The sequence below is a fragment of the Pipistrellus kuhlii genome, unplaced genomic scaffold (genome assembly GCF_014108245.1).
Source record: "Pipistrellus kuhlii isolate mPipKuh1 unplaced genomic scaffold, mPipKuh1.p scaffold_m20_p_1, whole genome shotgun sequence".
Classification (NCBI taxonomy): Eukaryota; Metazoa; Chordata; class Mammalia; order Chiroptera; family Vespertilionidae; genus Pipistrellus; species Pipistrellus kuhlii.
Window position 1 is genome coordinate 61,486,946 of NW_023425404.1, and position 25,393 is coordinate 61,512,338.

At 38.7% G+C, this 25,393-nt stretch overlaps 2 protein-coding genes and 1 non-coding gene across 4 annotated transcripts in view; 1 reads left to right on the forward strand and 2 right to left on the reverse strand.

Annotated features, from left to right (window-relative positions):
• RPGRIP1 (RPGR interacting protein 1) overlaps positions 1-876 on the forward strand; it is a 62,415-nt gene extending 61,539 nt beyond the window's left edge. For both annotated transcript variants that reach the window (XM_045584248.1, XM_036448314.2), the window contains one exon: positions 681-876. In XM_045584248.1, coding sequence (XP_045440204.1) covers positions 681-817 — 137 coding nt within the window. In that variant the 3' untranslated portion in view covers positions 818-876. The remainder of the gene's footprint in view (positions 1-680) is intronic.
• Positions 877-1,083: 207 nt separating this feature from the next.
• Positions 1,084-25,393, reverse strand: part of SUPT16H (SPT16 homolog, facilitates chromatin remodeling subunit) — a 43,518-nt gene continuing 19,208 nt past the window's right edge. Inside the window, exons 5-26 of the mRNA XM_036448280.2 lie at positions 24,634-24,780; positions 24,063-24,214; positions 22,867-23,039; positions 21,280-21,370; positions 18,643-18,716; positions 18,403-18,515; positions 17,034-17,099; positions 16,826-16,921; positions 16,629-16,744; positions 16,388-16,541; positions 15,824-15,951; positions 15,157-15,292; positions 14,924-15,050; positions 14,546-14,664; positions 12,812-12,937; positions 12,379-12,491; positions 11,780-11,855; positions 11,215-11,384; positions 4,164-4,293; positions 3,674-3,803; positions 3,455-3,532; positions 1,084-2,401 (exon numbers count right to left, since the gene is read on the reverse strand). Of these exons, the coding sequence (XP_036304173.1) occupies positions 2,256-2,401; positions 3,455-3,532; positions 3,674-3,803; positions 4,164-4,293; positions 11,215-11,384; positions 11,780-11,855; positions 12,379-12,491; positions 12,812-12,937; positions 14,546-14,664; positions 14,924-15,050; positions 15,157-15,292; positions 15,824-15,951; positions 16,388-16,541; positions 16,629-16,744; positions 16,826-16,921; positions 17,034-17,099; positions 18,403-18,515; positions 18,643-18,716; positions 21,280-21,370; positions 22,867-23,039; positions 24,063-24,214; positions 24,634-24,780 (2,661 nt within the window). The 3' untranslated portion in view covers positions 1,084-2,255. The remainder of the gene's footprint in view (positions 2,402-3,454; positions 3,533-3,673; positions 3,804-4,163; positions 4,294-11,214; positions 11,385-11,779; positions 11,856-12,378; positions 12,492-12,811; positions 12,938-14,545; positions 14,665-14,923; positions 15,051-15,156; positions 15,293-15,823; positions 15,952-16,387; positions 16,542-16,628; positions 16,745-16,825; positions 16,922-17,033; positions 17,100-18,402; positions 18,516-18,642; positions 18,717-21,279; positions 21,371-22,866; positions 23,040-24,062; positions 24,215-24,633; positions 24,781-25,393) is intronic.
• On the reverse strand, positions 17,546-17,677 carry LOC118710492. The gene has a single exon (XR_004985423.1). It is a non-coding gene; the product is annotated as a small nucleolar RNA SNORA42/SNORA80 family (small nucleolar RNA).

Here is a 25,393-nt window from a genome sequence, read left to right on the forward strand (position 1 = left end):
CAAACGTGCACCTTATGTTCCCTTACCCAAATAAGGTCATCTTTGATTTCAACCTTCTTCTCACTCCCAACATTCAATCACAAAATTCTACTTTACCTCTTTAATTCAGAATGTCCCCACCTTCATACCCTCATTGCTGTACTTCAGACCCTTGCATTTCTCCCCCGAATTAGTGTAAAAGCCCAACTACCCTCCCTGATGTATTTGTATCCCCTTTGAATATATTGCCCAATAATGGATTCATTTTTCTAGAACCCAAATAAAAACTGTCACTAGTAACTTCAGTGAAAACCAAATTCCTTGAAAGGCAAATAAGACCTTTTATAATCTGGCCCCCACTTATCTGCATAGCTTTAATTTCTGCCACTCCTTGCAATTTCCTAAACTTGTGATGTTCTCATATTTTGACATTAGCTTAGGTATCTTTTACCTTTTTAAAGGCTCAGTTTAGGGATTGTCTTCAGAAAGCCTTTTCCAATTTCTCCATCCTGATTAGGTGACACTTCTGTTTTCCCAAAACACCGTGTTTTCATCACGGCACTTGCCATCCTGTAACTGTTCTTTGTCTTCCATTTGACTCAGTCCCCTCCGGAAGGAAGGAATGTAGAATCCCTGGCACTGTGTTTTTTAATGGAATGCTGCCGCTGCCTGCCTGACGTTTCTTTTTCCTTTCCCAACAGTTGTTAGCCCTACAGACCAGGCTACCCCGATAGGAAGTCTGAAGGTGTCCCTTCAAGCTGTTGCTGCCTTCCATGCTATTTACAAGGAGATGATCGAAGATTTGTTTTCGGATAGAACAAGTGCTATTCCATTCTGATCTCTGTGAGGGAACCATAGTAAAAAAGTCTCTGATAAAGTAACTTGCTAATCCATAAATTTGGTTTACTGTAATGTCTAGCTAGTATCTCTTAATATGATCATAAAAGCTTAGAATATGAAAGTTTGTTGTTGTGATACTAACTTGTTTTCACTCTGTTTGGTACAGTCATTATTTTTTAACGCCTCAGCACTTTACCAGGCGAGCAGGCTGGCTTTTAGAACTGAAAAAAACAATCACAGACGTTGAATTTATAAAAACAAAACAACAACAAAAAACCCCAGTTTATTTATCTTTTAGTTCTTCCAAAATTGAAAATATCAAGTCCTACTGCTAAAGAGAAAAAAAACAAAAACAACAAAATCTGAGAACCCTCCCCCCTCCTCTCTTAAAGTCACAAAACACAGAATTAACTGCAGAGGAACAGGTGGGTGCTGAGAACCAGGAGGGGGAGCATGGCAAGATAAACTCCCCAAATACTTAAAAAGCGGTTCAACAGAAACTGATAAATACAAACAATGCAGGACAAGTAAAGATAAGGAGCAGCAGTGACGAAGGCCATGGTGTAGAAGTGGCCTCCATTCTTCTTTTCTCTTCTCATCAGGATATCCTAGGCCCAAGGCATGACTATTTCCCCTTCCAGATCTAAACGTTGATTCCTTTAATAGCGAGCCTCCTCCTAGATTTTACTAGAAGCAGTATATGAGGCACGGCTGTTCTTACTCAGGTATCTCAGAAAACAAACAGTGGTAATTTCGTTCCTACCAATATCCGTGTGTGAATATGAAAGGAGGATGAAACCAAGCCTCGGAGCGTCGCTGCTGCTTATGTCTTCCAAGGCAGCAGATACCCCAGGTCTTGCATGAGGCAAGAAAGCAGGAAAACTCAGACGGAGGTACCAGCCTGATCTGCCTTACTAGCTCAAGTTGTATGGTTTATTATAAACATTAGCAAATTCCAAGAACCTGTCTGTTCTTGAGTACTGCAAAGATGCAACTTAAAGAGATGTGAGGAAGGTCATGTTGTAGGGTAGAATGGTGGATCGAATCTGCTGGTCAAGAACCATGGTGCAAGTAGTTATTCACCTCGTACTAACATCTTGGAAATATACTTTGAGACATCAAAGATTAAGATGTCAGAAGCCACTGACGTCCTGGCAGAAGGTGACAGGAAGAGAGGAATGAAATGGTATTAACAGTGGAAGCCTCTGCCCTTCTTCAAGAACACCTCCTGCCTTGCCATCTGGATGGGGCCATTGGCACGTGTCCTGGTGGGCCTGGAATTCCCCGAGTAGATTGGTCCACACAAATGGCCCCCTAAACCCATAAACACAAATGGCAAAACTTCAAAAGAAAAAAGGAAAAATACAGTTTCTGTCATGTAAAATTTTCAGGGGTTGGCTGGAGCAAGAATGGAGCTGAGGGCCAAAGTTCAGAAATTACTTCCTCTTTTTCTTGGGGGGCGCAGAGCTGTGTCTGGAACCACGGTTAGAGCCACGGCCTGAGCTGTGCACAGATGCCTTCCTTTTCCGGCTCATACTTCGACTCTGTTCTTCTTCCTCCTCATAACGGCTTTCACGGTCCGCTAAACAGAAGAGATATTACTAATTAGATATAGGTTGGCATTAGGTACCTGATACTACTGGACAGCATGAATAGTACTGAGAATATAGTTTGGAGTTAAACCTTTTAATCTGGACTCAGTCACTTACCAGTTGTGTGATCTTGACCAAGCACTTAATATTTTTGAGTCTTGGTTTATATATAAAATAGAAAATTATAAACAAAGAAGGATTAAATACGGTAATTTATACAAAGTTCTATCACAATACTTAGGATACAGTGGATATTTCCTTTCACCTATTTTTTCTTTTTAAGTTTTATTATTTATTTATTTATATATATTTTTTTAAATTATATTTTATTGATTTTTACAGAAAGGAAGGGAGAGGGATAGAAAGGTAGAAACATTGATGAGAGAGAAACATCGACCAGCTGCCTCCTGCACACCCCCTACCGGGGATGTGCCGGCAACCAATGTACATGCCCTTGATCAGAATCGAACCTGGGACCTTTCAGTCTGCAGACTGACGCTCTATCCACTGAGCCAAACTGGTTTTGGCTTAAGTTTTATTTATTTATTTTATAAAGAGAGGAAGGGAAGGAGAGAGATAAAGAGAGAAACATCAATTTGTTGTTGTACATATTTATGCAGTCATTGGTTGCTTCTTGTATGTGCCTGGCCAGGGATTGAACCCACAACTGTGGTGTATCAGGAGGATGCTCTCTGAGCGACCCAGCCAGGGCATTTCCTTTTATCTTTAACTTATATTTGGCATTTGGTTTCAGAGTAATTAAACTGGCACTATGAAAATATTCCTAACCTGGGAGAAGTCTAAAATTTAGACTATTATAGAACTTAGATTTGGAAACTGAATGACCTAATTCTGGAGCCATATAAGACTATTTGGCTATCATGACTATGGGTCTATTGAGGACTTGACAGATGAAAAAAGTATCAATTAGGCAGCCATGATTCTTGGAGAATACAAATTACAGACCCTGTTTTCTCCACTAGTTAAGGACTGAAATCTGTTAAGAAATTTGTGCCTCAAAAAAATAAAACAAAAAAATTTACCTTTTCGGGCTTCTTCCTCTAGTTCATCCCAGTCTTTTCCACTCTCTTCTTCACTGCCCAATGATTCCTTGGAATAGTCTTAAGAAAAAAAAAAAATGATTAGGAAGCATTAGTCATTATACTGGAAAGGAATGATAAAACTCTTCCCTTTTGCAAAGTAGTTTCCAGAAATGGCATTAGATTAGAAAGCCACAGAAACTTTTCCTTGTAAAGACTGACCTGATTCTTCAGCTTCTGATGAATAATCTTCATCACTGTCCTCTTCTTCTTCTTCATAGTCATCCTCTGAAGGATTAAAAGTCTCATCTTCGATTTCAGACTCTGAATCCCCTTCCTCAGCATCACTACCCTGATGAATTAGAGAAAAAAACAAAAACACTATTTACTGTCTTAATGGATATCCTAAATATATAATTCATATTTATTAAAGTTTCACTTCATCCTTTCTTGCTCAGAAATATTAATTGCAGAAATATTCTTGGTAATAAAGCATTATGCTGAGTTGGGAGGACCATTTTTTAGAAAACAACATTTCAAATCTTATCAGTGGCTGCAAATACCTAGTTAATTTATTGTTTTCCTGTAAAACTAATTTGGAGAAATAATATCAGATGTGTTCAGAGATTTTCCCACTTGGTCTGGTCTTTTCTAGCTGTTCAAATAACGGGCAACTATTACATAGCAGAAAAGAAACCCCACACTCACGCACCTCACCCTCAGGCTCCAGGAAGGACCAGCCACCTTGTTCGAAGAAGCCCTCAGGGTCATCAACAATAGTCTTCATGATTTTAGTCCAGTTGAGGGACTGTACTCCTTCTGTATACTTTAGGTCACAGGAACTGAGAGAAATAATATTACAAAGTCAAAATCAATCCTCTATATTTTCTGAGAATATCCAGTTGTCAGATTAGAATCTGGTGATTAGAATCTGAAGAGCAGTTAACCTTTTCTTAAATGAATGGAAACAGGTATTCTTTGCACTGTGCCACCAGAACATGCCCAGATGGCTGATATTTGGTCTCCCAAAGCACTAGCCCTCATGTCAAAGCAGCATTCCAATGCAGCAATCTCTATCCCTCAACTAAATTAATCTAAGTTCACTTTCTTCTTCTTTTCTATTTTCTTTAGGAAGAACCCATGTAGAACTTGTAAGGCTGTTGGAGTTGAGAGTGAGAAAGTGATAGAGGAGGGTTAGGGGAAGCAGACAGCTAGAATGTGTGGGGCAGAATACTAGAGGAGAGAGTGATGAGAAAGCTCTGAAGATGGATCCCCTCAAATTCTTGGCCAAGGATCGATCTGTACAAACATGAGAGGAAACTAATTAGAACTGGGCAAAGAACCACAGAATCCCCAGATCGCACACAGAGGTGGATTAGTGCAAAGACCTCAAAACACTCAAGGAATTGGGTAGAATCCTCAGAGAAGTGCTACCTCAGCAATGGGATCAATTAGCCCCAGACTCAAGGCTGTTCTGATCCAGCATTCATGACACTTGAGAACAACAAGTTTTTTTGTTTTTGTTTTTAAATATTATTTTATTGATGTTTTATAGTGAGGAAGGGAGAGGGACAGAGAGCTAGAAACATTGATGAGAGAGAAACATCGACCAACTGCCTCCTGCACCCCCCCACCAGGGATGTGCCCACAACCAAGGTACATGCCCTTGACTGGAATCGAACCTGGGACCTTTCAGTCCGCAGACCGACGCTCTACCACTGAGCCAAGCCGGTTTTGGCGAGAACAACAAGTCTTAAAAGATCAAATGGAACCCAAATAACTTAACTGTAGCTTAGAATAGAATCTAAAAAATTTTGAATTAACAAAACTTAGCACCCAAAAATGTGGAGCCACAATGTAGGGCAACCAATCACAAATTACTAGGCATGCAAAGAAGCAAGAGAAAAATCAACCACTGAAAATAGACCCTGACAATACAAAGGTGATGGATAAAGTAGCAAATAAGGATGTTAAAAAAGCAATGATAAATGTTCCATAAATTCATATGTTTCATATGTTTTAGAAGAGGAAAACTTAAAGACAACGAGATGAAAAAATGAAGTTTGTATAATTACTCTTAAAAAAAAAAAAAAAAAAAAGAACTGAGGAAAGAATAAAAATATTTGAAGATTCATGGTCAGAACATATCCAAATATAAAAACGACAAAGCCCACAGATTTAAGAAGCTCAATGAACACCAAACATTTGGATAATTATAATAAAGAAAACAATACCAAAATATCTAGTTATCAAAATGCTAAAAACCGCCAAAGCTGGTTTGGCTCAGTGGTAGAGTGTTGGTCTGCGGACTGAAAGGTTTCAGGTTCGATTCCGGTCAAGGGCATGTACCTTGGTTGCGGGCACATCCCCAGTAGGGGGTGTGCAAGAGGCAGCTGGTCAATGTTTCTCTCTCATCTACGTTTCTAGCTCTCTATCTCTCTCCCTTTCTCTCTGTTAAAAATCAATAAAATATATATTTTTTAAAAATGCTAAAAACCAATAAGAAAAAAAAATCTTAAAGAAGGTTAAGAAAAAGAGGAAAGAAGAATGATAGCAGAAATCCTCGAAAACTAAAAGACAGAAAATAACATCTTAAATAGTAAAAGATCATCAACTTAGAATTCTATATGCAGCAAAAACACCTTCTGAATGAAAGTGAAATACTTTTAATAAGCTGAGGCAATTTACACAGAAAACCTGCATTTCAAATACTAAAAGTTTATGAGGCAAAGAAAAATTATAGCAGAAGGCTACAGATAGAAGGTTGGAACCACACAATGGCATGAGGAGCACTAGGAATGGAAGATATTAGTTATACAAAAGACTTGCCCCCTCATTTTGTAAACTGAAATGACAATAAATTGTGGAATTCATAAAATATTCGAAGTACAATATATGACAATAGCAGAAAGGACAGAAGAGAAATTGCAGCATAAGAAGCTTCCAACAATAAAGATGTATTGTCTGAGAGGAGACAGTAATAAGATGTATATGTAAATTTTAGAGAGATTATTATAAAAGTAAAACAATGTGGCTTAGTGGCTGAGCATGAGATCACTGTTCGATTCCTGGTCATGGCACATGCCTGGGTTGCGGGCTCAATCCCTGGCAGGGGGGGCGTGCAGGAGGCAGCTGATCGATGATTTTCTCTCATCATTGATGTTTCTCTCTCTCTCTCTCTCTCTCTCTCTCTTCCTCTTTGAAATCAAGAAAAATATGTTAAAAAACAAAGCAAAACATAAAGCACAGGACAGATGAAAAACAAAAAGCAAGATGGCAGATTTAAACACAATCATATTGATAAATGGTCTGTTTTCAACAATCCAATGAAAATGTAGACATTCTCAGAATGGATTTTAAAAAGTGAGATTGGCTGGTATGGTTCAGTGGTTAAGCATCAACCCATGAACCAAGAGGTCCCCAGGTTCAATTTCCGATCAGGGCTAGATCCCTAGAGGGGGTGTGCCGGAGGCAGCTGATGGATGTTTCTCCCTTATCGAAGTTTCTATCTATCTATTAAAAAAAAAAAAGTGAGCTGTAAATGTATGCTATATGTTATCTACAAGTAAGTTACTTTCATATAAAGTAATGTAAGTTAAAAGAAAAGCCATATTAACCAAAGCCAGAAGTCTATAGTAATATCGCAGCAAGCAGATTTCAAAATAAGGAATATTTCTAAAAATGATGAACATTTTATAATCACATGATCTCACTCATATGTGGAATCTAAGCAACAAAACAAATTGATGAATGGAGTGGATCCAGAGACATGAAAGCATGGAACAGAGTTCAGAATCTTGGAGGGAAGGTGGGGGAGTGGGAGGTAATCAACCAAGAACCTCGTATGCATATATGCCTAGCCCATGGACACAGATAATGGGGCAGTGAGGGCCTGGGGCAGGGGCAAGGGTAGGCTGGAGGGGGTCAATGGGGGAAAAAAAGGGGACATATGTAATACCTTCAACAATAAATAATTATTTTTAGCCTAGCTGGTTTGGCTCAGTGGATAGAGCCTTGAACTGTGGGTTTCATTCTGGTCAAGGGCACATGCCCATGTTGCGGGCTTGTTCCACAGTTGGGGGCATGCAGGAGGCAGCCAATCAATGTTTCTATCATATGTTTCTATCTCTCTTATCATTAATGTTTCTATCTCTCCCTCTCCTTTCCTCTCTGAAATCAATAAAATAAAATAAAAAAATGAATGAAACTAGGTTAAAAAATTATTTTTTTTAAAAATAGACCCTCCTCTACATGGTAAACCCCCCCCCCCCCCAAGATGTCAAGTTAATTTGATGGGTAAAAGATAATCTTTTCAAGAATTCATGCTAGAATTGGAGGCAACCCCTCCCTCCCATCTCTAATAATAAAAGTGTAATATGCAAATCGACCCAACAGCAGAACGACCGTCCAGACGACCTTCTGGACAACCACACTATGATACCCACTGGCTCCAGGCCAGCCAAGGTGAGTGCAACGCAATAGGTCGGGGGCCTGGCCACTGCCCCGTGATTGCCCTGTGGAGGGAGGCCCAGGCCACTTGGCCAGCTTGCTCTTTGGGGCTATTGAATGCAGGGTTTCAGGACCGTGAGAGGACAGAGGCCTGGCTGAGCTCCCCCTGCTCCCCCCCAGTGCATGAGTTTCATGCACTGGGCCTCTAGTATATATATCTCCAAAACATGAACCCTGACCCTTATACCACAGTAAAAAATTAACTCAAAATTAATCACAGAGCTGAGTGTAACATCTATTATAAATCTATAAAACTCTAGAAGAGAGAAAATTTTTTACGACCTTGGGTGAGGCAAAACTTATTAGATAAGCTCTGGTCAGTGTCACTCAGTGGTTAGAGCGTTAACCCATGTATTGCAAGGTCAATCCCCAACCTGGGTCAGGGCACGTTCGGGAGGCAACCAACCAGTGTATCCCTCACACATCGATGTTTTCTATTTCTTTTCCCCTCCCTCCCTCTCTAAAAACCAATGGAAAAGCCCTAGCCAGCTTGGCTTAGTGAATAGAGCGTTGGTCTTCGGACCAAAGAGTCCCGGGTTCAATTCCAGTCAAGGGCACATACCTTGATTACAAACTCCTTCCCAACCCAGGCTCTGGTCAGGGCTCATGCAGGAGGCAACCAATCAATGTGTTTCTCCCACATTGATATTTCTCGGTCTTGCCCTCTCTTTCTCTCTCTCTCACTCTTTCTAAAAATTAATGGAAAAATATCCTCAGGTGAGAATTAAAACAATAAAAAACAATGGAAAAAATATCTTTGGTGAGGATTAACAACAAAAAATAAATTAGATAAGACATAAGAGCAACATTACAAAAGCAAAAGTTGACCAAAATTTTCGTGAACATTTTACACTTCTGGCTTGTAAAAGACATTTAAGAAAATGAAAAGGCAAAGAAACTATTGAAAGAAAATATACAAAATCTGTATTTGTTGGAAGACTTGTATATACCATATTTTTCGGACCATAAGACGCACTTTTTTCCCCCCAGAAGTGGGGGAGAAAAAAGTCCCTGCGTCTTATGGTCCAAATATAGCCTACACATATACTTTTAAAAAAAAGTTTTTTTACTTGCCCGGCTCTGTGTGGTCTGTGTGCTTGCCCGGCTCTAAAATGGTTCTAAATGCTGCTGTTTACTTTACAGGGTTGATTACATGTGTTTATGACTGTGATGTTGGGTTTTAATGCACATAAAATATTTTAGGACACTATTTGTTTCAGAATCTTTTTTTCTTCATTTCCCTTCTCTAAAAACTGGTGCGTCTTATGGTCCGGTGCGTCTTATGGCCCGAAAAATACAGTAGCATAAAGAATTAACTCGGTAACAAATTTTCAATTTGGGCAAAAAATATGAAGGTATTTCATCAAAGGTACAGAATGATAAATAGCATATGAAAAGGTGTTCAACATCATTAGCCATCATGGAAATGCAAACTGAAAGCACAATGAAATAGCACCACACACTCACTGTAATGGCTAATATTTAAAAGACTGAAAATAACAAGTGCTGGTGAGGATGTGGAGCAACTAAAATTCTCACACACTGCAGGTTTTTTAGCATCCTGAAAAATGATTTTATAGCTTCTTATAAAACTAAACATAAATTTAACCATATGGCCAGCATTTCCAATATTATAGGTGGTTTGCCTAAGAAAAATGAAAACATGTTTATACAAAGAGTTGTATATTATATAATGCTTATAACTGCTATTCATAATAATCCCCAAATGAAATTACTAACCCAAACGCCTATTAACTGGTCAAGTATGGACTATTTACACAGTATAATATTCCTTAGTAATAAAAAGGAATGTAGTACTGATGCACAACTTAGATAAATTTCAAAAGCATTATACTAAGTGAAGGATGCAAGAAAGAAACGTTATTTCATGTATATTTCCATTTATGTAACAGTCTAGATTTTTCTAGAATCTTCTGCGAAGTGTATGACAGAAACCAGGGACAGGGTTAAGGAGATTGACTGTAAAGAGATATGAACACTTTTAGGAGTGAAGGAAATGTTCTATATCCTGATTATAATATAATGGTAGATATGAGATTGTATATGTTTGTTAGGACTCATAAAATCATTTATTTTAATTGCTGAACATTATTACATGGAACTTGTACCTCAATAAAGCTGATTTGAAAAAGTAATATGCATCTTACACATATTTGTGATCGTATATCATTTACCTGCACATATTTCTTAGGAAAATCCTTAAGGAAACAATAAATTTCTATTTTTTCTGTTTATTTCTAAGCTCTTGACATATTTCTTATGAAGAGACTACATTTAGAGCACCTTCCTTTTCCAGATAATGAAGGGAGAAGGAAAGGGGCAGAGCAAATTATGCTCATGGCTCACACATTACCTAGGGAGTAATGAACATATCCCTGTTTATTGGGGTTCTGGTACTTCCATGAGAAATATTGATACTTTTAGCTGAAGTGTGAGCATATGGTGTTAATGGCAAAAATAAAAAAAACCTGGTCAGCATGCCTCAGTGGTTAGAGCGTCAGCTCATGCACCAAAGGGTCTCTGGCTTGATTCCTAGCCCTGGTTGGGGCACATGCAGGAGGCAACTAATAGATGTGTCTCTTTCACATCGATGTTTCTGTCTATCCCCATTTCCCTTCCACTCTCTGAAAATCAATGAAAAAAATTCCTTGGATGAGGACTAAAAAATAAAATAAAGTAAAATAAAATAAAACTTCTATCTGTCTTATCCCAGTAATGAGAACAAGTAAGAAACACTCCCCACTGTTTATAAATATTATAAATGTGTATAGATCTTATATCAGAGTTAGAAAAGATCTGATTTTGATTTTCCTTTTGTAAGTATCCATAAATTATTGTTGGGTATTTAGAAAAAAGTGAATGGCTCTAAAGAATCTGAATTTTCAAGTCCCAGTCTGTAACTCAAATCAAAGACAGTCTCACCTAAAGTATATCATATTTTTATGTATAACATACCATACTAATATTTTACTAGAGGCCCAGTGCATGGATTTGTGTACCGGCTGTAGGTGCACTTGCCAGTGGTGAGCCCAGTCTGGCAGTAGCCCATCGATCAGCTGAGCGGTGCTCCTGCACTGACTGCCAGGGGGAGGCGGGGCACGCAGCAGCTCTGGCATTGAGCGTCTGCCCTGTTAAGTCAGTGCGCATCATAGCAACCAGTCGCTTAGGATTTTATATACAAAGATAATATAGGATTCATGGGTAAATGGGAGATTGCTGGCAGATTTACTTACTTCAACCATTCCTTGATGGGGTCAAGAGAGGCAACAGGAATGGCATTTATCATCGTCACTTTCTTGCTATAGTCCTTGTAGACTATTACCATATCAAAGTTCTTCAGGTGAAACTGAACCCGCTCAAAGTGAATCAGCTCAACTTCATCCAATGTCACTACAAAAGGTGGCTGTCAAGGAGGAACTGGATCATTATCATATAAATATTTTGCCAAATATTACATATTAGCAATTTCAAATACTTTCAGAATCTAAACCATTACATAAAGATTAACTAAACAATTTTTGGATTTTTTTTTTTTTTTTTTGGAAAGACTAATAGCAGTACAACATATTAAGGAGCTCCAGTAAAACAATCTGCAAGATTAAAATCTTCTGAAGAATAAATTTAAGGAAACCATATAAACTATCAAAAAACTAAAAAGGCTTATAAAGAAACATTTGTTCAATATGCCTTTTGTCTAAGTTAAGTATCAAAAGAAATAACATATTATACATCAACTCCTCAAAACACCTATCCTCCGTTTTCTCTATTTTCTTACTAAAAGGGGTTAGATATACTCACCCATTCTGTAGCATTTACCAGCGCACTACTAGTGGGCTGAAGGAGGCAAGTACTTCTGTAGGGCGCTCCATTAAACCTGAAAGAGATAAGAAAAGAAACCACATTAAGACTAAACTTGTTGCAAGAGAAACTGTTACTGCCACAATAAACATCTATTTCCCATTCCCAACAACTCCAGCATACTCAAAATACAAAGAAAGCCTTTCAGATTTAGCCACTCATTCCAGAGCCCTTAAAGTTTCAAGAGGAAATAAATATCTCAAAGGCCATCAGTTATATGAAAAAGGAGAAGGTATATTAAATTATTATGAAAGAAAGAATAACCGATTTTTGTAAAATGTAGACCAGTGAAACTTCAGGCCAGAAAAGAGATGTGCCTGGCCGGCGGGGCTCACTGGCTGAATGTTGACCTAGGAACCAGAAGGTCACAGTTCCATTCCCCGTCAGACACACGCCTGGGTGGTGGGTTCGGTCCACAGTGTGGGATGTGCAGGAGGCAGCGGATCAACGATTCTCTCATCATTGATGTTTCTCTCTTTTCCTCTCCCTTCCTCTCTGAACTCAATAAAAATATATTTAAAAAAAGAAAGATATGTTACCCCAAGTCCCTAAAAGGCACTTCAAATTCCAGTTCCTCCTTGGTTAGAGCCTCTACTTTCTCAATGAAATTTTTAAAGGCAGTTTTCAGTTTGTGCCTCATTTCTCGTTCCATCTGTAGAAGAAAAGAAAAAAAAAAACTAATTAACTACAGCTATTACTTTATTTTAACAATGTATCCCTTCTGAAGTGCTTTAGCAGTCATAACTATGATACTAATGGGTATACCAAATTAAAGGCCATCATACCATTAACTGTAGAGCTGAGTCTGAAATCCAAGTCTAATCCAAAAGCCACTGTAGCACACAAACTCAGCAGATATCTAAGTTATTCTCTAGATTCAGAGGTTCTTTACAAAATATAAAATTACTGAACTCAGATTTGGATTACATCCTATCTTACTACCTTGCAAATAAAATACTAAATTTCACAGACCTGCTCAGCATAGAGGTCATCTCGGTCATGCATATGTTGATGTTTTCCCAAATCCGTGGTGATCTCTCCCACTTCTGTGTAAAACTGTACATCTGTGTGCCGCTTTTTTCCAAACATGATGGCATTCTGAGGGCAAAAAGCAGAAAGAAGTCAGAAAAGTTAGTCTATACAACAGATAAGAAAGCAAAATAACAACAAAATGTGAAAATATAAAAATATTACTAGAAATGACAGCACTTATGTAAAAACTAGAGGCCCAGTGCAAGAAAATTCTTGCACGGAGCGGGGGGGGGGGGGGGTGGGGGGGTGGCGGGGGGGGGGGTGGCGCGGGACGGGACAGACCTCAGCCCAGCCTGCCCCCTCTCAGTTGGGGAGCTGTTAGGTGTAGAAGGCAACCTGGCAATCAGGGGAAGGTGACGCCCTTATCACACCTCTACTGCTGCCACTGCTGGCAGCACATGCCTCAGCCAGCCCTGATTACCTGTCCTCAGGCAGCCTTGAGTGGCTGGGCAGCCACCATCAGAGGCTTGCCTGAGCCTTGGGCCAGCCCTGGGCGGCTGGAGGGTTGAGAAGCCTGAGGGACTCTGGAGGCAGGCACATGGCATAGCAGGACCTGCCTGGGGGCGGGCCCAGCCATGCCACACGCCTGCCAACCTGGGGGGGGGGGGGGTTGCTGAGGGGACTGGGCACCGCCATCTCTGTGAGGGCGTGATGGTCAATTAGCATATTCCATCTTTATTAACTAGAATTAGAGGCCTGGTGCACAAAATTGTGCACGGTGGGGGGTGGGGGGTGTTTGTCTCAGCCCAGCCCGCGCCCTCTCATGGTCCAGGAGACCTCAGAGGGATATCCTGCGGGGAGTGGGCCTGACATCCATAGTGCTGCCGCAGACATGGGAGAGGCTCCTGCCATCACTGCTGCGCTGGCCACCATGAGCTGTTGTCTGGCTGAGTGGTGCTCCCCCTATGGGAACACACTGACTACCAGGGGGCAGCTTTTGTGTTGAGCTTGGTGGTCAGTGCACATCATAGTGACCAGTCGTTCCGCCGTTCAGTCGATTTGCATATTACCCTTTTATTAGATGGGTTAAACTATTCCTGAAGTCACCATAAACTAATGACATTTGGGAATGTGAAAGAGTATAAACTTTAAAAAGAACTCCTACTTATTATAATGGACTTTGAAGATTATATTGGTAATAAATTGTATCTAAAGCAAAAACTTTCTATTTCAGAAAGAAGAATTGAGACCTTTATGCTTTGGTGATCATTATGTATCATCACTAAAGGAACAAAGACATTTAGCACCTTCTAGATGTTAGGCACTGCAGATTTATAACCATTATTATTATAACTATTTTCAATCCCCACAGAGGATATTTTTTGCATTGATTTTTAGAGAGAGTGGAAGGTAAGGAGAAGGGAGGGGGGATATAGAAACATCCATGTGAGAGAGATACATTGATTGGTTGCCTCCCACACACGCCCTGACCAGGGCCAGGAATTGAACCAGCAACCTAGGTACATGCCGTTTACCGGGAATCAAACCCATGGGCCTTTTGTGTGTGGGCTGATGCTCCAACCACTGAGCCATGCTGGCTAGGGCTTTATAAACATTTATTTTATTCAATCTCCTTAAAGACCATATATGACCGGTAACATTTTCATCACTATCTTAAAGGCTGACTGAGAGATCTTGTCCAAGATTACATAGCTAGTGAGTAGAAAGGTATACCTTGAGGTGAAAGTGCAAGACAATAATCATTTCTCCATCACAGGGCTGGAACAATGCATGCTTGATGTTATTGTACAGAATATCCACTTTGTCTCCTCGAACAGATGTGAAGCGGAAACCTGGGGGAGGAGTGGAGGAAGCAGCTAATTACCAAGCAGCACCCTGAGCTTGGCCAAAAGGCACTGCACCTTTCTTTACTGATTTGAACAGGGTCAGAGGAAATGCCAACAAATGTACACAGCTTTCCTTTCATTCTGTCCATGCAGCAACATTAAGTAGATTCCTTCCAGCATTTCCTTGTCATACTATATTATCTGATGTGTCATTCTTACAAATGTGTCCCTGAGACAAAGCCCCGGCACATGAGATGGTCCATACCATTGACATGGGCCTCCAGTGAACCTTGCATCCTTTTTTGGGCAATGTTTGGCCGAATGTATAGATCTTTTAGTTTGGGGTTACTCCGGTTTAGATTGATCACCAGGGAGTCTTGTTTCACAATGCCCTAAGCAGAATGAAAATTAATGTGAATCTTCAGGTATCTTTACATGTCCCACAAACCCACGTGTCCTTTTGCAGAAAGTTGCTTTATCTGTGGTATTCATGCTTACCTCCTTCTCTTTCTCTTCTGCTTCCCGTGTCTTATAACGCTTCTGTACCTCTTTTATAATCCGGAAAGCATTCTGAAGGTTCAAGGCTGGTACTGTCTGTTCTCCGGGTGCCTTCATATTTGAAGCTCGGTATGTACTGTAGAAAGGGGGAAGCATTTATATGAGTTTCTTCATCAGGCTACGTTTCCTGCATTGTTCACTACATTTTATATTAACTGGCTTAATATTTTTAGAAGAAAATAGCACCACTGAATGGAGAAACGACATTTGAAAAGCTAAACAAACAAATAAACCACCTCTTTTCTTCTCTCTTGAACAGAGAATGTCCCACTGGGTGGGACAATTGTACTTATTTTTCAAATCTGGTATAACCTCCCAAATGACCTCATTCCAAACCATGAAAGAATAGACTCCAATTCGGCACATCTTTCTTGAGATTCTATTGCAAAATATGTGTAGTAAGTATAAAATATTTTCATGAGGATTCTAAATTATGTTTCATTCTCAAAGTAATACAAAGCCTGAAAGGTGATCCTAAACAAGTGTCACTAAGGGAGGCTTTGCCATTCACTAACTAGATGGGGAGGACAGCACAGACAATGAGATGCTTCTGAGTGACACTCCAGCCAGCAAGCAAATGGGGATGGTTATTTTCTTGGGAACTCACATTTCCTTGACAAAAGTGGCTTCTGGGTTAGGAAAAATGTTGCCTTCATTCCTGCCCAGAGCACTGCCTGGGCAATAGAAGTTAATTCTCAAGTAAGTATAATCTCCTTCCACCGACATACTTATATTCTGTTAAAAAAGAAACAGCATTAAATTAAATAGGATTCTTTCCTTGATAAAAATTTTAATAGAAATGCTAAAATTAAGTTAGGAATTATAAGGCTGATTGCTAAACCTACATATTGAGCATATTTTTTTATATGACCAAATGTATTTCCAAAAGAATCATGAGCTCTCCAACTACTTATGCTACGTGTACAACCACAGGTTACAAACACTTAAAAAAAAAAAGGTTCAAAGAAAAGAGGACAATTATGCTTCTAGACTAGACCAATAAACCCTCTAAAAGTGAAAACTGAAAGGAAGGAAAATGATAGCAGAAGATAAATGAGAAGGGTAGAGTCTAAAGAAGTGTCAGAAAGATTTAGACAAAACAATAATCTATTTTTAAGCGAATTACTATTTTAAGAAAAAGTTTGAAAGGAACCTAATTCAATGTTAGTACCTTGATTGTGGCAATGTGAAAAGGCGTTGCTATGCCAAACACAGGCATTATTACAGTCTCATATTTCTTATCAATATAGATCTTCATTTCCCGAATATGTGGTTCCTTAGGCATCAAAGATGGGTTTTTATAGGACACATTAGATTTTCGAGCTCTGGAGTGGGGATAAAACATTTATGAGAAACTTTTGCAAAATACGTAATACATTCTGAGACAATGCTCAAAATGCAAACTCAGTTACTTCTGAATCTGCTGTTCTCCTTTCTGTTCAGTCAGTCGCCTCTTTGCTTCCTCATTGAGTTGAGCTGCCAATTCTTTTTGATGTGCTCTTCGCTTCTCTTCTGCAGTCATCTCATTCTAGAGAAGAAAAAAAAAGCTATCAAAACATGTGAACCATGACCAATACGAGATCAATGTAGTTAAAAACAGTAAACCCACTCGTGTTCTTTCTGTAAGTAATGCTGCCCGTGAACCTCTTCCCAAAAGGTCTTCAGCCTCATCTTTCTCCTCTTCCTCTTCTTCTTCATCCTCATTCTATGGGGAAAAAGTTATAATCAGAAACTTGGGTTTTTACTTTTTACTCAATATTTTATATCTTCTTCACTGTACCCAAAATTCCTATACCATACATTTATCCTCTTCGTACCTTTAGAAAAATCCCCACATTCTTTACTTTCTTCTTCACGGAAGTGAGAACAGTGGCTGGACCATCCTAGAATAAAACGGAAAAGTCAGATATCTGTAAGAACACTTAAGGGAAACACTTTCACTTTCTAGCTAGTATGTACCTGGGAAATCCTTTGAACCTCTGGATACTAGATTCTTTGATAATGAATAAATACAGCTCTTAGGTCCCAATCTCTCAGTAGGAACTAGAACTGGAAGGCAACATTGAGTTAACATTTAAAATTACAGGTTTGAGCCTGGCTGGTGTGGCTCAGTATCAACCTATGAACCAGGAGGTCATTGTTCGATTCCTGGTCAGTGCACATGCCCGGGTTGCAGGCTTGATGCCCAGTGTAGGGCTCATCATTAGTGATTCTCACTCATCACTGATGTTTCTTTCTTTTTTTTTTTATTAATGTTTTATCTCTCCCTCTCCCTTCTTCTCTGAAATCAATAAAGATATATTTTTTAAAAATACCACTCTCTCCCCTTCATTTTGTAACCTGCTCAGTGCCTGCAGCCTATGGGCAGGGGCCAGGTTATGTTTCAAGGTCACAGCGTGCTCTGGCATGGGACACTATGAGAGACCCAGGGGATGGGCCTGCTACAAATCCAAACCAATGCACACAGACTTGATTTGAAATCTAGCTCAATCCCTGTCTAGTTGTGTAACATTTGGCAAGTTACTTAAACTTCTCTGTGCCTCAGTTTCTTTTTCTGTATATGAGGATAAGAGTATCTACTTAATAGGATTATTGTAAGGATTCAATAAATTAATGCATAGAAGTGCTTAGCTTATAATAAGAACACTGACATATTTGCTATCATCATCATCATAATCAAGAATCAGTTCCTGCTAAGTGGAAAAACAAAAACCAAACACAGAAGACCCCAAATGTATAGAACAGGCAAATCCTTAGAGACAGAAAATAGTTTAGTCATTGTCTAGAGTAGACCTAGGGGACTTGGGGGGAAAATGGGAATGACTGCTAATGGGTACAGGGTTTCTTTCTGAGGTGGTGAAAATGTTCTGCAATTACACTGTGGTGATGGCTGAACAACTGAATATACGGAGAAGTTACTAAACCATACACTTTAAGTGGCTGAATTATAAATCAGTTTCATTAGAATCGGCTCCTAATATTATCATGGTTGAAGCCATAATGTGATAACAGTGTGCTTTACATTATTCCCTGTACATGGACTACAATCTCTATTCCTAGCTATATTAGGCCAGGCTGTCACATGAATTTCTCCCGTTGGCTAGCATTTAACAAAGACTTTTAAGAAGTACAAAATGCCCCTCAAAAGTCAATTCATGAACACTCAAAAGTTTAAGCAATGCAGACCTCATCCACAAGAACTGTGTCACCAATGAAAAGGGCATAGGTTTTCTCTTCTGGTTTCTTCCCTTCCTTGTTAGTTAGGTCTGAGAAGCCCAAATTGATGCTGAAAACCATTCCTAAAATAGCAAAACAAGAATCAGACTATGATTCTGAAAGGATGGAGAAATATAGATTTTATATAGAAAAAAGATAAAGAAAATTATTCAAAACAGTATTTTCCTACTGTATGCATGTAAAACTCACCTTTCTTCAGTTTATACTGATTTTTACTATTAATTACTAAAGAGCCTTCACGGAATTCAATTCCCATTCCAAACCTAGAAAAAGAAACAAGAAACTTTAGCAATAGGCTAATAGATCTCATACAGGGGTCGAGTATAATATATTCTATTTCTTTTTTTTAGAGTTTAAAATGAAAGAGTTTATTCATGAATAAGTAGGACAGAGATAAGGCTACTCCGCAGGCAGAGCAGCCTACCTCCCACCCCTAATTAAGAGTTTAGTTGAGCCAAACTGGTGACATATGACAGGGAGATCTCAAATGCTCCCATAATTTATTCTATTTTAATTTTCAGGATAAGGCAGGCAAACATGTTGAGTGATTTGCTGCTGTTGATCAGTCAGTCATTTAAGGAAGAGGATTAGAGAGAATAGTCTTTGCCTTTTTATTTATTTATTTATTTTTAAAATATATTTTATTGATTTTCCACAGAGAGGAAGGAAGAGGGATAGAGAGCCAGAAATGTCGATGAGAGAGAAACATCAACCAGCTGCCTCCTGCACACCCCATGCCAGGATGTGCCCGCAACCAATGTACATGCCCCTCACCGGAATCGAACCCGGGACCCTTCAGTCCACAGACCAACGCTCTATCCACTGAGCCAAACCGGTTTTGGTAGTTTTTGCCTTTTTAATAAGCTAAAAATAATATCCTAATAAAGTACCTCAAGTAACATTTATTGTATCAAGTGTTCTTTATTTTAACTTAATCACCCACATTTAAATTTTAACCTCTACCATGAAATCAAGTTAGGAGTTTTCCTATAAGCCTAGCAGAGACTATTAAGACACAATTAAGATAGTATAATTGAATCGAGAGAGGCAATTTTTAGTGGAATGTTGGTAAGTAGACTCATCAAGTCACCTGGGCCAAGACTTGCTATTTAGATCAATATATTTCTTCTTATTCCATCAGAGAAGCCCAAGAAGTAACTATATACCCCAGACTACTTTCTATCTAAAGAGATTGCCTATAGCTTTTGTTTTCCAAAATGTCTTGGATTCTATAAAAAGTTATCAGTTATTTCTAGGTATTCAATGATCAAATACATTTGTGAAACACTGGATTAAATAAAAATTCAAATATTTCTTTTTCTAAAACAGTAGGACTTCTCAGAGTGTTTAATTTTTTTTTTTAAACCAAAATTATTTATTTTATTTTTTAAGTTACTGTTTACATTCAGTATTGTTTCACAGTAGTTTCAGGTATACAGAATACTGGTTAGACAATCATACATTTTACAAAGTGTTTCCCTTAATATGTCCAGTACCTAATTGGCACCTACATAGTTATTATACTACTAGAGGCCTGGTTCAGGAAATTTTTGCACGGGGGAAGGGAGGGAGAGTGATGAACCCTCCTGCCCAGCCTGCACCCTTTCCAATCCAGGACCTCTTGGGGGATGTCCGACTGCCTCTCACAATCTGAAACCGCTGGCTCCTAATCGATCACCTGCCTGCCTGCCTGATTGCCCCTAACCCTTCTGTCTGCCTGCCTGATCGCCTCTAACCCCTCTGCCTGTCTGATTGCCCCTAACCACCTCTGCCTTGCCCCACACCCAGGACCCAAAATTCCCTCCTCTGGCCGGTCGCAGGCACCCAGGACCCGGGCTGGCCGCAGCCACAGGGGACTGTGAGCGGGTGGCTTTGCCCAGGCCACAGCTGCAGGCAGCTTGTGACTCTCCCGGCCTGCAGATGCAGACGAAACCACTGGCACCCAGCAACATGGGGCAGGCGGCTTGTCCTGGCGCCTGGGACTGAGGGGTGGGCAGCTTGTTCCTCTCCTGGGCCTCAGCCTGGCTGGTTCCCATTCCTCTCTCCCTAGTGTTGAGTATGTGAGCTATTACGGTGTGATGATGTGAGGACTATTTGCATACTAGCTTTCTATTATATAGCATTAATAACTGTATTACCTATGCAATACTTTATTATCCCTGACAATTGTGTAACAGTCTGTACTTCTCAATGCCTTTAGCCCTTTCCCCTCTAGCAACCATTATTCTCTTCTCTGTATGTATGAGTCTGTTTTTGTTTTGTTTTGCTTCTTCACTTATATTGTTCTTTAGAGTCCACATGTCAGTGATATCACATGGTATTTGTTGTTCTATCTTATTTCAGTTAACATAATACCTTCTAGGTCCAACCATCCTATTGCAAATGGTAAGATTTCCATTTATATATGTACCACAATCACTTCATAGCTTTGCTATTGTAAACAATGCTGCAATGAACATTGGGGACCAAATATTCTTTCGAATTAGGTTTCTTCAGATATATACCCAGAATCGCTGGGTCACAAGGCTCACAGTAGTTAATTTTCAAATGTGAACTGAGATGCTCTAAGAAAATATAGTATGTAATGTTTCTTAACATTTGTAGATTAAGCCTGAAACCCTTATTGCTTTCAGTCTAGAAAAATCTTCCCATTTCTCAGAGACGAATTTAAATCTCTCACTTTCTCTGATAACATGATGTGTCTGGCACAAAGTTAAGTATAATAGTCCATAAATGTTGGTTGAGTCAATCTCAAAATAGTTTGCCTGAACATAGCCAGTCATAAAAATTTACTCAGAGTGATGACTTACATTCATAGCATCTTACCCTAGGTTTTTAGTAATTTTGTTCAACAGTTCTGGCTTCTGCTTTTTAACCATGTCAATGACAGCATTATAAACATCACATATCTTCACACCTAATGACAAGACAGAAAGAGAACATTAAGTATCTTCCAGAAAATTAAAAGCCCCATATTTAAAAATCAACTTTCCCCAACTTATTATGTCTCTTCTAAAGCAGTGTTTCTCAAGTGTAAAATAAGCAATATAGTTTTTTTTAGGAATGGTAGGGCTTAGAAATTTGTATTTTTTCAAACAATCCATTCTGTCATTTTAAATTACACTATTTGAGAAATACTGACCTGGGAGACTGTGAAACACCAGTGGTCTCAGAGAAATAGCTTTTTAAGTGTTTGTAAATGGCAATACACTAAATTACTATAAATTTTGAAAACAGGATTACAGAAAGAGTGAATTGCTGTTAGAAGGACTCTGGCCTTAATTTTTCAGGTTTCAGGAAATAGATATTTCAAGCCAGAGTAGTCTAGATATGATAGCCTTAGAGGGATCTTTATCCTCATTAAATCACCTATGATTAAGATTTCAATAGGATTTCTCAAACTTGACTTGAAATATCATGGGAAATGATGTCTGGACGCTCTGGGCCACATAGATGGGCTTACGAAGTGGTTAAAGGTGGTAGATATAAAGTCCTGGTTAGCCATTTGGGGGTGACAGTCTTAAAAGAGGCTGTACCTTGCTTATTAGCAGGATTGCAATTAGTTCTGCTCTTACGCTAAGATTATTCTATCCAACATAGAATTAACATGACACATTCTGCTGGTAGAGATACTAGCTCTTTAACTTTCTAAGGCGCTTCTAAATCCATACACTAAAAGGATCATATACCATGATCAAGAGGGACTTAGAACAGGAATACATGGATGATCCCACAGTCATAATTCAATCAATGTGATACACCACATTAACAATACAAAGGTAAAGATCATATAATTACCTCAATAGATGCAGAAAGAGCATTTGACAAATTTCAATGTCCATTTATTAAAAAAATCAAGGAAGTGGATATAGAAGAAATGTACCTCAACATAATAAAGGCAATATAAGACAAGGGCAAACCTAACGTTATACTTAATGGTCATTATTACTATCTTGCATATTTGAAAGTTGCTAAGAGAGTAAATCTTAAAAGTTGTCACTCATCACAAGAAAAATAAATCTTTATGTATGGTGACAATCGTTAACCAGACTTGCTGTGGTGAGCATTTTTCAATATACACAATACTAAATCATTATGTTGTACACCTGAAACTAACATAATTTTGTATGTCAATTACACCTCAATTAAAAAGAAAAAGAACTTTCTAAAATTCTAAAGAAGAGTAATAAGGCTATGATATTTTATAAAGATTTGGATACAGTGGTATAACCAGAGAAGTTTTTATAAAAATCAATGTAAAACTACAATAACCATACATGCCTAAAAGTAGATTCAAGAAGTAAAAAGCTAGGATAATTAGAGGTTAGTAAAATCTACTAACATAAAGTGACATATACATTAATAACACTTTGGTTACTTGATTTCCAAACCTTCTTTTGCAAGGCACCTCACCGTGTCTTAATTCCTTTAGCAGCTCCTCTTGAAGCTGGAGCAAAAAGTTGTAATTTTCTTGAACTTCCTGAGAGGGGTCAACCATCAAAGTGCGAACAAGGTTGGAGCAGTAAGATTTGAAACGAATACCCATAGCACAAGTGATGGCCCCAAAATGCATGTGATTCTTATCACTGGAAATCAAAGGGAGAAAGCATTTCACTGATTGCCCAAACTAGGAAAGTCCTTAGCATCTTTGACACATAACATATGTATCATTAACTTTCCCTGCTACATCCCAAAGCTGAACCAGAATGACCTAATTTTTTTTTTTTAATAAACCAGTTTATAAAGGTCCTGGAGTAAAATTAGTGACCAAACTTTTAGGGTAAAAATTCAGTGAGAAGTTGAGTTGTTTCCTAATTATGCAAAGGATATACTATATTCTATTCATTATGTTCTAACTAGACGTAGGGGTGTCGAACTCAATCAGAGAAGGGGCCAAAATCTAAAATCCAGCCTAAATCGCGGGCCGAATGGTTTACTGAACAGTCATAAAATGTCATTGTGATGGGAACGCAGCGGAGTGCAGTGATGACAGCGCGGTGCGGGCCACATTGCAAGGCCTGGCGGGACAGATTTGGCCCGCGGGCCTTGTGTTTGACACATGTGAATTAGAGGAATGATGCATGAAATTTGTGCAAGGGCCTCAGCCCTCACAGCCATGCCTGGCTTTGTCTGGAAGGTTGTCCAGCTGTCCAGTCTAATTATCATATTATGCTTTTATTATTATAGATAGTATGATGGTAAGTCCACTATGAAATGCAGTATTCACTCTGAAATAGTTCCTTCAGGTTTGACCAGGGGGGGAAAAAAGCATTCTTTATAGTATTTTTTTTTTTAAATTAAAAGGGGTTATATTATAGAACACTTAATAAGATTTTTATGTTTTTTTTGTGTGTTTTTTTGTGTGTGTGTGTGGTGTTTTGCATTTTTAATAATTTGGAAAATGCTTACAATCAAATACTCAAGTAAAAAATGAGTAACTGTGTGAAATAAAATAGAAATATGCATGGAATAAGACAAGAAGATAATATAGAAGGCAGAGTAATAATTATTCTGTATCCCAATTTTCTGAATTCCAGAATGAGTCAAAGGAAAAATAGGCAGAAGGTTGACATGCTCTAGCTGTTTTATTTTGAAATTCTCAAACTTACCTCACCACACTGAACTTGAGATTATAGTTGCCACCACTCTGAATGATAGGAGGATAACACATTTCCACAGTAGAGGGGTCTGCCCCAGCTAGGTACTTTTTCTCTTCAATGGCCTTTTCCACAGATTCAGCCAGTTTGCTGTGTCGAACTTTCTGTAAGTATACCCCAAAATGAAACAATACTTACTACAGGATTGCAAAAAGGGATGATATAATTTTGGATGTTACCAATGGATGACAATATATATCCTGGTATTCCTTAGGATGCTATAAAAATCTTATGAAATGATTTGTGCACTAGATAACATACTGGTTAATGTCCAAAGCAAATTTAGACAATAAGAAGTGGAAATCATAAGTATTTAGGAAATTCTCAAGTAAAATATTGGGTAAACACAAAGAACTATAACCCAGGGCTACAGTTATTTTGAGAGAGAGAGCTGGCACAATGATATACCACCAACTTAATTATCAAAGGCTTAATTTTAAAGGAAGCTGAACACACCAAAACACTGCATGATAAGGTACTTCTGATTTATTAAAAACAGTAATACTTTCCCCTCTCCATTTACCTCGTCTGCATCAACTATTTCCATGACTCTTTCTTTGAAGAATTTGTTGAAGACCTCAGAGGTGATGCTAGCTGCTTTCTTCATTAGGTTGAGCTCCCCATCCTCCTTTACAGCAATGGTATAGGCCACAACTGCACTGATATCTACCTGCAGTCAAAGTGGTGAGAGTTTTTAACATGCAGATATAGAATCGCTAAATAAATTAATCTCTCCAAAGTGAATATTTTAAGTGACAATATTAGGTTATTTAGCAAACGATTCATGAGCAGTTTCCAGAATATTTAAATATTCATTTCTTGGATTGAATAAACATCTAAAGTAACTCTTTACCAGGTCACTGGGTACATTTTAAGAGGCATTAAACTAACATTTTAAATGTAAATGCCCCTCTCTAGACATTTTTGTAAAGGTTGAAGAAAGATAGGCAGGCAATCAGGGGGAAAAAAACAAAATTTTTCTGGACAAGAGACTTACTCTAAATAGCTCACCTATCTATCTCCTGAATGCCTCACACCTAAGTGAAAAGTAAAATGGCTTGCTGGCTTAGCTAGTGTGGGTCAGTGGTTGAGTGTCGACCTATGGCTGAATCTGTGGTTTCAATTCCCAGTTAGGGCACATGCCCAGGTTGTAAGCTCTATCCCCAGTGTGGGCCCTCTCATCATTGATGTTTCTATCTCTTTTTCCCCATCACCTTCCTCTCTGAAATCAATTAAAAAAAAAAATATATATATATATATATATATATATATATAAAAAGACT